The 10437-nt window shown below is 43.7% G+C and overlaps 1 protein-coding gene across 1 annotated transcript; it reads left to right on the top strand.

The window, feature by feature from the left end:
• Nucleotides 1–1131: 1131 nt before the first annotated feature.
• SNX12 (sorting nexin 12) lies at nucleotides 1132–10034 on the top strand. Its single transcript, XM_070291775.1, has 4 exons — nucleotides 1132–1470; nucleotides 6284–6379; nucleotides 7657–7781; nucleotides 8189–10034. The coding sequence occupies exons 1-4, from the start codon at nucleotides 1306–1308 to the stop codon at nucleotides 8289–8291; spliced, it is 489 nt and encodes a 162-aa protein (XP_070147876.1). The 5' UTR covers nucleotides 1132–1305; the 3' UTR covers nucleotides 8292–10034.
• The last annotated feature ends 403 nt before the right edge of the window (nucleotides 10035–10437 follow it).

Here is a 10437-nt window from a genome sequence, read left to right as displayed (position 1 = left end):
AAGGAATCCGCCTGCCAAAACAGGAGATGCCAGTTCGATCCCTGGGTCAGGAAGATCCCCTGGAGTAGGAAATGGCAACCTGCTCCAGTATTCTTGTCTGGAAAATTCCATGGACAGAGGAGCCTGGTTGGCTACAGTCTATGGGGTCACAAAGAGTAGGACATGACTGAGCAACTGAGCACCCATGCACTGACACATAAGCAGTTGCTTAGTAGATATCAGTTAAATTGAATTAAAAAGCTGAACTGTGAAGTTATAGGGCCATGTACTCTGTTGAAAGAATTTCAGGCATCAATGATATGGGATTTTTTTTTTTTTTAAGTAGAAGAGGGCTAGAGAAAGGAGGAGAAAGAATGACCTAAAACTACCACCTTTACTGTGGGCACTACCCTCTTCAGGTGGGTCATGTGCAAATTAGTCATATAAGTATTAATATTTCTTTAGATATTCTCATGTAGACATATAGTCTATCTCCATAATGGGCTGTAAGCAACCTCAGAGCAGTGCCAAGTATGGAATTTTGCAGATTAGAGATAGAAGATTTTGAAATAAATACTCTGTTTGCTGAGAAATGTAACATCTGAGTATACCTGAAATTAGCTTTTATGTGGCAACAAGTGGAGGATGAAGATATGTCCACATTTTCCTCAAAACTGAGGATGAGAAATCATCTTTCTTTACCTCATTTTTGTTGCTTTCCTGGCATCATAAGTAGCGCTCACTGAGTGCTCAACTGCATGTAAAATGAATTGAAACTATCAGTGGCGCAAGTGGCCAGGCTGCGTTCTACGTTTTTACTATTGTTGGAACCCCACCCTCGGGAGACCACCCTTCTATTTTCGCGCAAAACCAGGACTTATTCAGGTCCCGGGGCCTCGGCCTATCACTGTAGGATCCCAGCTTGCGGGGCAGTGCTCACAGCTGATGGATGCATAATATAAAAACAATTTCTTGGGTCGAGGAGCAGCGATTGGCGGATCTCCCCTGTAGTGCTTCCTAGGATACTGGGGGGAACACATGTTGGAGATGCAGGTTCCCGGGCAGCACACACCCGCCCGGAAGTCTGAATGATGCCTTCTTCGTACAGGAGTGCAAGCCGTCAGCGTAGCCGCTATTCAGGGTTCCGGGCCCTTGGCCGTGGCGGCGTGCGCGTGCGTGCGTGCGTGCGTGGGCGCGCGTGCGCGGCGCCGCCGTCTGTGGGTTGGCTGGTTATTTTGCAAGCGGGAGGGGCCGTGCGCGCTCTCTGTCTTTGGTCTCTGTCCCCCCACCCCCCCTTTCCCCGGTCTGGGTCTCTCCTTCGGAAAGATGTCGGACACGGCAGTAGCTGACACTCGGCGCCTTAACTCGAAGCCGCAGGACCTGACCGACGCTTACGGGCCTCCGAGTAACTTCCTGGAGATCGACATCTTTAATCCACAGACGGTGGGCGTGGGCCGCGCGCGCTTCACCACCTATGAGGTTCGCATGCGGGTGAGTCACGGGGTGAGGGAGACAGCTGAGGGAGGATCGGGCGGCTGGGCGGGAAGGGCGGGGGCGGGGAGGGGGAAAAACTGCCATAGGGAAGGCTAACGGTGGAGGAAACACTTGAGGGGTCATTTGGGGGTTAGGGGCTTAGTAGGTTTGCTGAGAGGTCTTCACACAAGGTTGTGGCCTGAGGATGCAGAAAACTCCTGAGGGGGGGAACTCCTGGCCTGATGACCAGCCTGAGGGAAAACAGGTACCCAGGAGCAAGAAGGAAGCAGGGCTGGAGACGGTGGGGGTGGAGAGGATTAGAGTGAGGAATTCCGGGAAGTAGGAATCAGAGCTGTAGCAACAGAAGGAGGGAAGGAAGAGTGGAAGAGGGCTGGGGGATAGAAAGCCAGAGCGATATGCTGCGGGGTCCCAAAACGAGGTTGTGAGAAGTCAGGCTGAGGAAGGGGATCAGGAAGGCCCAACTTCTTCCTAATGAGGCCTCCGTGGATGATCAGTTCTGCTCAGTCGTGTCCGACTCTTTGCGACCCCATGGACTGCAGCACATCAGGCTTCCCTGTCCATCACCAACTCCCGGAGCTTGCTCAAACTCACGTCGAGTCCGTGATGCCATCCAACAATCTCATCCTCTGTCGTGGATGATGGGGTTGAGCAAAGCCTGGGTTAAAGGGAAGAGAGACTACAGGAAAGGGAGACAGTGGACTTGGTGGAGCAGATATAAGAACGGGAGGCTCCTTGAGTGCTTCCCAGACTTGTGTAGAATTAACATCTGAAAGAGAGAAGTGTTCAGTGCTTGTTTTCTCAGGTACTACATGCTCACTGGAAAACCTGACCTTGCAACTCGGATTGGTGGATTGTTAGTCGCTGCCCTCATCTTGTGCTGGCCCTTTCGATCTGAAGTATCCAGAATGTTTATTTCAGTATTTACTGGCTCTCATTTGGGTTTTCTGTATATGAATGGCCATTTACTCATTCTGCCCTAAATTAACCTTTTGGATTCATTATATTAGTCCTTGGTCTGTAGTTAACTTTAATATATGACATTTAAGTGCTGCTCTAGGAGGGGCTTCTTCCATTGTGCACTACAGAGGACTTTATTCTCTAGTTCTTAGTCCACCATGCAAAGATGGAATGTGCAGAGTACATGGTTTGCAGGTTCTTTGCCCCCACTGAAGTGGTTACAGGCAAAAAGGTTGAGAGCCATTTCCTAATTTTCCTTATTTTTTTTCTCAGACTAGAGGGCCAGAATATTCTCTATGGACAGCATGCTGCTCAAACAGCATTTGAAGACCTAGAAGAGTGTATGTGCTTTTATTTTTGAATGAATGAATTGAATGAGAGAGTATGCTGTCCCAACTCAACTTTGAAATCTAACTGAGAAGTGATCTCCAAATTCCAAGTTTGGCAAAGTCCAAACTGAAGAAAGAAACACGAATAGCAGAAAATGAGAAAAACTCATCTATATAAGAATTATATGAAATCATCTCTTTGGGGAAGAATGGATATTAGATCCCTCAAAATATGATAAAAGCTGGGAACTGTTAATGGTAGAGAACTTAATTACCTAAAGAGGCCTGGACATAACTTGTTCAGTGTAAGAACTCTTCTGCTGTGGGGTTTTGGAGACGTTGTCTTGATGTATTACCCAAGAGCTGTAGGGATTATGAATGGAATTGTTTGCTACGCTACTTCTAATAACAAGAGCTGTTCATCTAGTGCCTGTCATGTGTCAGGCACTGAACTAGGATTTAATTTCTAAATCCTTACAAAAACACCATTTTACAGATAGGAAACTAAGGAGGAATGCAATATAAGTAATTTACCCAAGTACACATAGCTAATAAGTGGCAGTGTTGGGATTTGAACCCAGATCTGTCTGACTCCGAAGCCCATCATACTCTTTCCACTACATTGTAGTGTCTTTGGCAGTGCTTAGTTGCAAAACTTTAGTGTGCAAGGATTTTTTTTCCCACTAAGCTTTTCATCAGGCCTTTCCACAATTACTAATTGTATGGTAATGATAGGACTGATGGCAGTTCCTAATTCTGTGGGTTTGAGTTAATTTGTATTTTTGTTAATTTGTATGGCTATATAGACTTTTAATATTTTGTTGAGCTCTGAGGGGAAATTGATGAAATCATTTGGTTTTAAATTGCTAATTTAAGTGACTGATCATGGTAGGTATTATAGGGAGTATGAGGCTCAGAGAATGGGCTTTGGGAGTTGGGCATTGTGTATGGTAGAAGCAGATGGCACTGACTTTTTTCATTTGTATAATTAAAGCTCAGGGAAGGAATATCTATCCCCCTCACCCCCATAAGAAATGAGTCTGGAGAGTTGTTCTGGTGACTTCACGTGATATGTATGGGACTTTTCAAATGTCAATTATCCTTTGGACTTGAACTTTGCTTCTTTCTTTCCTTTCCCTTGATTTTGTTTTGATCAGAGCCAAAGGAGGACTGTGTATCCTGTACTACACAATCCTGTCTCTCTCATACAGTTTGTAGGTTGGAGCTGAGAGAGTATCCTAGTACATAGTAGCCCCTTCCTTAGTTGGCTAGGTGCTGAGATGAAAGGTCATTATTGTCACCATGAGGTAGGGAAGAATATTTTTGTAAGTCAAAGGAGGAAGTCCACAAAATGACAGTGGTTTTACCGTGTCTTGGAAGAATCTACTCAGCACTTTTTTCCTTACATCTTTCTGTTGGCCTACTAGTTAAGGTTCTACTGTTTGGGATCACAGTATTTGTAATGAATTCTGGTGGAAACCTAGAATCTCAAGATACTGAATGGCTTTTTTTCTTGAATGATTATTTTTACTCCCAGCTTTATTGAGATATAATTGACAGATAGCATTGTGTGGCGGTGGTGTTCAGTTGCTCAGTCATGTCTGACTCTCTGCGACCCCATGGACTACAGCATGCCAGGCTTTCCTGTCCTTCACCGTCTCCCGGAGCTTGCTCAAATTCTGTCCATTGAGTCAGTGATAACATTGTGTAGGTTTAAAGTATAGAATGTGATGATTTGATACATATATATATTTGTGTGCAGGTTTCTGAGAATGTTCTTTATAATGGCTTGTTTTGAATAGTTAATACATGCACATGGTACAAAATCGAAAGGTACAAAAATGATATACTATATATACTGAAAAAAATCTGTGTACCCATGTGGACCCATGTGATTTAAAACTATGTTGTTCAAGCGTCAGCTGTACTGTAACAATGAGGTCTCCCTCTCCTGCATTCTGGAGGTTCCTCTTCCTGAAGAAACTACTGCTTCCATTAATAAGATACTGCTTTACACATTTCTCATTCCACTTCAATCCACTGCCATTCCTGGGATCATGATCCTGAGTAGAGTTGTAACTAATGTAAGTTGGCCAGTTATTTGGCTTTATTGTGTGATGCTATATACCTAGATCCTGAAAAGTCAGTATCCAGACGAGAACTACAGAACGTAACATAGCAAGGAATGTGTGAAGCTCCAGCATAGTGCCAATGCCCTTTTCCTGCTCTGAGTTAGTTGTGGAGAAAGTAGAAAAACTAGCTCCTTTTATTTCCATCTACTGATCTGAATTGACTGGTAGGAAGTATAGTCAGTATTAATACATTTGTTTGGCTATTTCTGTTTAGAACCTATAGATAGGAGTGAGGATCAGGGCTTTTTGTTTGTTGGAGGTTCATGTTGCCAATGAAGCCTTGGGAAAATTCTCAGTGATTAAAATGTGGGAATCAGCTGATGTATATCAGGGAGCAAACTATGGAAAACCAACTTAATGTAATTGCTATTTCTGCTGCACTTTCTGGATAAGGGGAGGATAAACAGATACATAGTTCACTGTTAACCAATTGAGTAACTTGCATAATCTGCATTTAGGGAGATGCAGCAGTAGTCATGGCTCCTGATTTCAATGAAATTATAATTTACGTTGGTAGCAAGACTAACATAATGCATAAAACAGTAGTGTGTCAGGCAATACCAAAGTCTTATGTGTCCTAAGAGTTCAGAGGAGGAGACCAATAAATTAAGCCAGTATTGTCAGGACAGATTGCCTGGATGAAGTGGGACTTGAGCTGGGACTTTTAGAATGGAAGGGATTTGGACAGGAAAAGCAAAGGAAAGCATACTTTGGAGGTGCTTATCTCTTGTTTTTTTACAGGGACCGTAAATTCACTTTTCAATTGAAAATGTAATACATGCACATGATAAACTCCAGTTGTACAGTGAAAAATGTGACCTACCCATTTCAGTTGTCTAGTTTTATTCTCCAAAGTCAGTCACTATTATCAATCAGTGTCTTTTCATAAATGTTTTAATTCATAAATATAAATATATACATGTATACATACCCCTTTTAAAAACACAGACTATATACTGTTCTCTGCCTTGATTTTAATGCTTAATATCTTTCCGTATTGGGACATATATATCTTTCTCATTCTTTTCATAGTTGTATTCCACTCTGCAAGTGTATCATAATTTATTTAACCAATTATCCATCGATGGACATTTGTTATTATTACAAATGAGAAAATTCAGTGAAAACCCTTGTATACACATATTTATGTATAACTTCAAGTCTATTTGTGGGATAAATTCTAAGCAGCATGAGACTTCTGATCACCACCTCTGACGAGGCTGGATGTGGTGAGAATTGGTATTCACCCAGTAGTGTTTCAAAAGGGTTATCGGAGCATGGTCCTTAGGAGCTGTTTCTTTTCTTAAGACGTGTTCAAGTGGTTGTGACAGGTGGCCATCACAGACTGAGTGTTACTTACCACCTCTCTTCTCTCATTCTTTCTCCTTGTAGACAAACCTACCTATCTTCAAACTAAAGGAGTCCTGTGTACGACGGCGCTACAGTGACTTTGAGTGGCTAAAAAATGAGCTGGAGCGAGATAGTAAGGTATGGCCCTGTCCCCTGTGTGACCCTTGGGAGAGGAGATCTCCATAGGTTTATAAAATCTTGAAGGCAATAGGGAGGGTGAACATACTCTATCTACCAAATCCCAATATGTTAGATCTGAGTGATACCCTTTGAGACGTGAAAGTGGGAAGTTCAGGAGAAATTGTAAAGAAAAATTACTTGACTCAGCGGATAGAAAAATCATACAACTTAATTCCTATAGGTGCTAAAAATGGAAAGTTGAGCTAAATTCTTGGATGGTAATGGACTGTTAAATAAAGTGAAGAATATTTGAAGTTTATTTCCTTTCTTTTGAGATGGTAAACCTGTCCTCCTACAGAAACAGAGTTGGATTAATTTTTGACTTGAGCCATCCTGACTGTTCTTTTTTTTAAATTAATTTATTTAATTGGAGGCTAATTACTCTACAATATTGTGGTGGTTTTTGCCATACATTGACATGAATCAGCTGCAGGTGTATATGTGTCCCCCATCCCAAACCCCCTCCCACCTCCCTCCCTATCCCATCTCTTTGGGTTGTCCCAGTGCACCAGCTTTGAGTGCCCTGTTTCATGCATCGAACTTGGACTGATCATCTATTTCACATATGGTAGTATACATGTTTCAATGCTATTCTCTCAAATCAGAGACCCACAGAGTTCAAAAGTCTGTTCTTTATATCTATGTCTCTTTTGTTGTCTCGCATATAGGGTCTTTGTTACCATCTTTCTAAATTCCATATATATGCATTAATATACTGTATTGGTGTTTTTCTTTGTGACTTATTTCACTCTGGAAAATAGGCTCCAGTTTCATTCACCTCATTAGAACTGATGCAAATGTGTTCTTTTTAATAGCTGAGTAATATTGCATTGTGTATATGTACCACAACTTTCTTATCCATTCGTCTGCCGATGGACGTCTAGGCTGTTTCCATGTCCTAGCTGTTGTAAACAGCACTGCGATGAACATTGGGATACACGTGTCTCTTTCAATTGTGGTTTCCTCAGTGTGTATGCCCAGCAGTGGGATTGCTGGGTCATATGGCAGTTCTATTTCCAGTTTTTTAAGGAATCTCCGTACTGTTCTCCATAGTGGCTGTACTAGTTTGCATTCCCACAAACAGTGTAAGAAGGTTCCCTTTTCTCCACACCCCTGACTGTTCTTATGATCTCAGTTCTTGCAAGTTGCTGAACTATGGCATAGGATGGACCCTATTCCTAATAGGAAATTAAATGTACAATGCATTACCACGGATATTTTGCATCTGCCTACAGATTGTAGTACCACCACTCCCTGGGAAAGCCTTGAAGCGGCAGCTCCCTTTCCGAGGAGACGAAGGGATCTTTGAGGAGTCCTTTATTGAAGAAAGGAGGCAGGGCCTGGAACAGTTTATTAACAAGTAAGCCAAGTTCCTGGGGGTTCCTTTTGCTACTTTTGCCATCTTAGTCTTTCTGTATGTTTCATTTCTCTGCTCTTTTGTAATGGGTAATATGATGTGCTGATTGTGTGCTGGGGTCACTGGACAGTAAAACTCCATTCCTTTGAGCAGAATTCTGATCCTGTACCCCAGGGCCTGAGGAAGCATTGCATGTTGGATGTGTCTAGGAATTTGCCCCTATCTTACCTCTCTGTCCCCTTCCTCTCTTCAGTATTGTGGTTGAAATGGTGCCCTGCAGCTGTCCTTTACTTGCTTGAACCTCAGGGCTGACTTTGCCCTTCTTCCCCTGTCCACATCCACAGCCCTGCCCCTCTGTAAATTCTCTCTAGTCCCAAAAACTACTGATAACCATCTTGGTCTCTTTATAGAATTGCTGGGCACCCACTGGCTCAGAACGAACGCTGCCTACACATGTTCCTGCAGGAGGAGGCAATTGACAGGAACTACGTCCCTGGGAAGGTGCGCCAGTAGGAGCCCCTCTCACCACTTGCCCTCTACTTTCCTGCTGAAATGACATTGGTTTTTACACTAAGCCTCTCTCTCTCTCTGATCTGAAGTTGTCTGTCCATCCCCTGGCCTGATAGACTGTCTGGCATTGTGTTCCTTGGTACCTGACTATACCATGGGCACTCTACTAGGATCCTCTTCTCTGAGGAGAGGTGGGAAACCACAGGCAGATGCCCTTTGCTTGGGACTGGGGGGGTGGGTGGGGGTATTGGACTGGAAGGCAATTTCTTGGGCATTTACCCATACCAGAAGGCCAACCTTGGGGGCGTGGGTCTTGTATTGGTGGGGCACTTGGATACATACTGATGCTGCAAGTCCAGGGGATTTTTCTTACTCTTAGGTTTAACCAGGAGCGTTGAGCAGGGAAAGACCCTGCCTTTCCTACCTGCATGAACTTTTTTCTTTGGGAGAGACCCCGAAGCTCTCATTTTCTCTAGGCCTTTTCCCAGTTTTCTCAAGAGTTTCTTTTGTTATACTTTCTTCCTTGTTGCTTTTCATGGCAGTAATTCTAGGGTCTAAGCAGTCTGTTTATGGAGCAAGGTGTGTGGGTTTTTTGGGCCCATCATCATGGCTGCTTCAGAGTCAGAAGAAAGCCATAGGACAGTCAGGGAGATCCTGTTGCCTAGCCCCTCCGTTGTGGCTCCCCACTCTGGCTACCTGTTTCTTGCTCACCAGCAGGTGAGTCAGTATGGGCTGGGCCAGCAGTTCTCTCTCCCCAAGTCCTCGCTACTTTTATGGGTTAGCTTTGCAGGTTTGGTGGCTTGAGGGCTTGGGGGAACTCACCACTGCCAGGTAACTCCCTGAAGGGTGGGAGTAGATCATTTTCTAGGTACCTCCCAGTGGTAGGGAAGGACATCACCACTCTCTTCCTTCCATTCTCCTCCCCCCCCCATCCTATTTAGTGCTGCCACAAGGTAGAAACACAACGACAAACCATACAGTCTGACTTCTCCTAAGCACTTTGAGCTGTTGAATGGGGCTTAGGGGCAAGAGTTGTCACTGCCCTCCCCAGCTTGGTCACAGGGTTATTGAATTGCCTGCACTTGTTTCCCATGGAACCCCAGCATTCTCCCCAGAAGCTGAGCTAGGGTTAGCAGCTGGGTATAGATTTCCTAAATCTTAGAGTCTGAAGCAGCTTCTTGAGGCTGGCAGCTTTCCTGGGCTTCTATCTGGGAGGTGGTGATTTGTTTGCTGGAGCCCAATGTCTGTCCCAAGTGGTGGGATGGAAGCAGGTTAACTCTGGTGTCAGGTCAAAAGTGGGGGCCCTTTGCTTAGACTTTCTGTCATGGAAGGGTTGGAGTTCTTTATATAGGGTCTTGGGGAAAAGGATTACTGATTCTGACAAGGCCCTGAACAGAGAGGTTAAGGATTGGATTTCAACGTGGGGTTTAAGTCCATCTATATGTTGAAGTTCCCTGAGACAGACCAGCTCTCCAGCTACCGGGCCTGAGCAGCCCCTAGAGAGACACTCTGCTCCCTTTCCCACCTTTCCAGTGTTGGTGTTGTTGCTGCCTTTTTCATCTATATCCTCTGTTACTATTTGTTTTTAAAGATTCCTTCTTTCATTGTGCACAAGTGCTGAGAGCCTGAGGTCCCATTTATGCTGTGTATATATCCTGACTCGGGGCTTTCATTCAGCAAAATGTTCATTCTTCTGTCAGACAATGTCATATTCAACTCTGTTCATATTAAACCACTGTGAAGCAAGCCTCTGTTTTCCTGTTTAAGTTGTAAATTTAGTACTTTTAAGTTTCTAGAATATTCTGGGTATTGTGCAGAATTATATTAACACGGTCAGTGTCTTAAAGTGATAAGTAATTTTTACATTTAAATTTTTAAAAAGCAGAATCCAAGCTACCTGTAGCAGTATTTACCTGTCCTTTTTGCAACTTCCAATTGACGTTGTCACAGAGGTAATGCATCTGCTTGGAGGAAGTAGCCATAGGGCTCAGTAACTGTGGTTTGGGTCAGTTTAGCAAATTTGGTTTTTAAGCTTGTAGGTTTGTGCTAATTTGGGCAAAACATATTTATAGTATGTGTGTATATGTATATGCAAATGCTATATGTGTACATAAATGTGTGCATATGCTCATCCTCCAACACACCCACA

Source organism: Ovis canadensis, chromosome X, assembly GCF_042477335.2.
Source record: "Ovis canadensis isolate MfBH-ARS-UI-01 breed Bighorn chromosome X, ARS-UI_OviCan_v2, whole genome shotgun sequence".
Taxonomy (NCBI): domain Eukaryota; kingdom Metazoa; phylum Chordata; class Mammalia; order Artiodactyla; family Bovidae; genus Ovis; species Ovis canadensis.
The sequence above is the reverse complement of the archived record's forward strand: the minus strand, read 5'-3'. Positions and strand labels throughout refer to the sequence as shown.

Coding starts and splice junctions, on each gene's coding strand:
- SNX12 (XM_070291775.1), top strand. CDS start 1,306: ATGTCGGACACGGCAGTAGCTGACACTCGGCGCCTTAACTCGAAGCCG. Junction 1,471..6,283: donor CCTATGAGGTTCGCATGCGG/GTGAGTCACGGG, acceptor TTCTCCTTGTAG/ACAAACCTACCTATCTTCAA. Junction 6,380..7,656: donor AGCTGGAGCGAGATAGTAAG/GTATGGCCCTGT, acceptor ATCTGCCTACAG/ATTGTAGTACCACCACTCCC.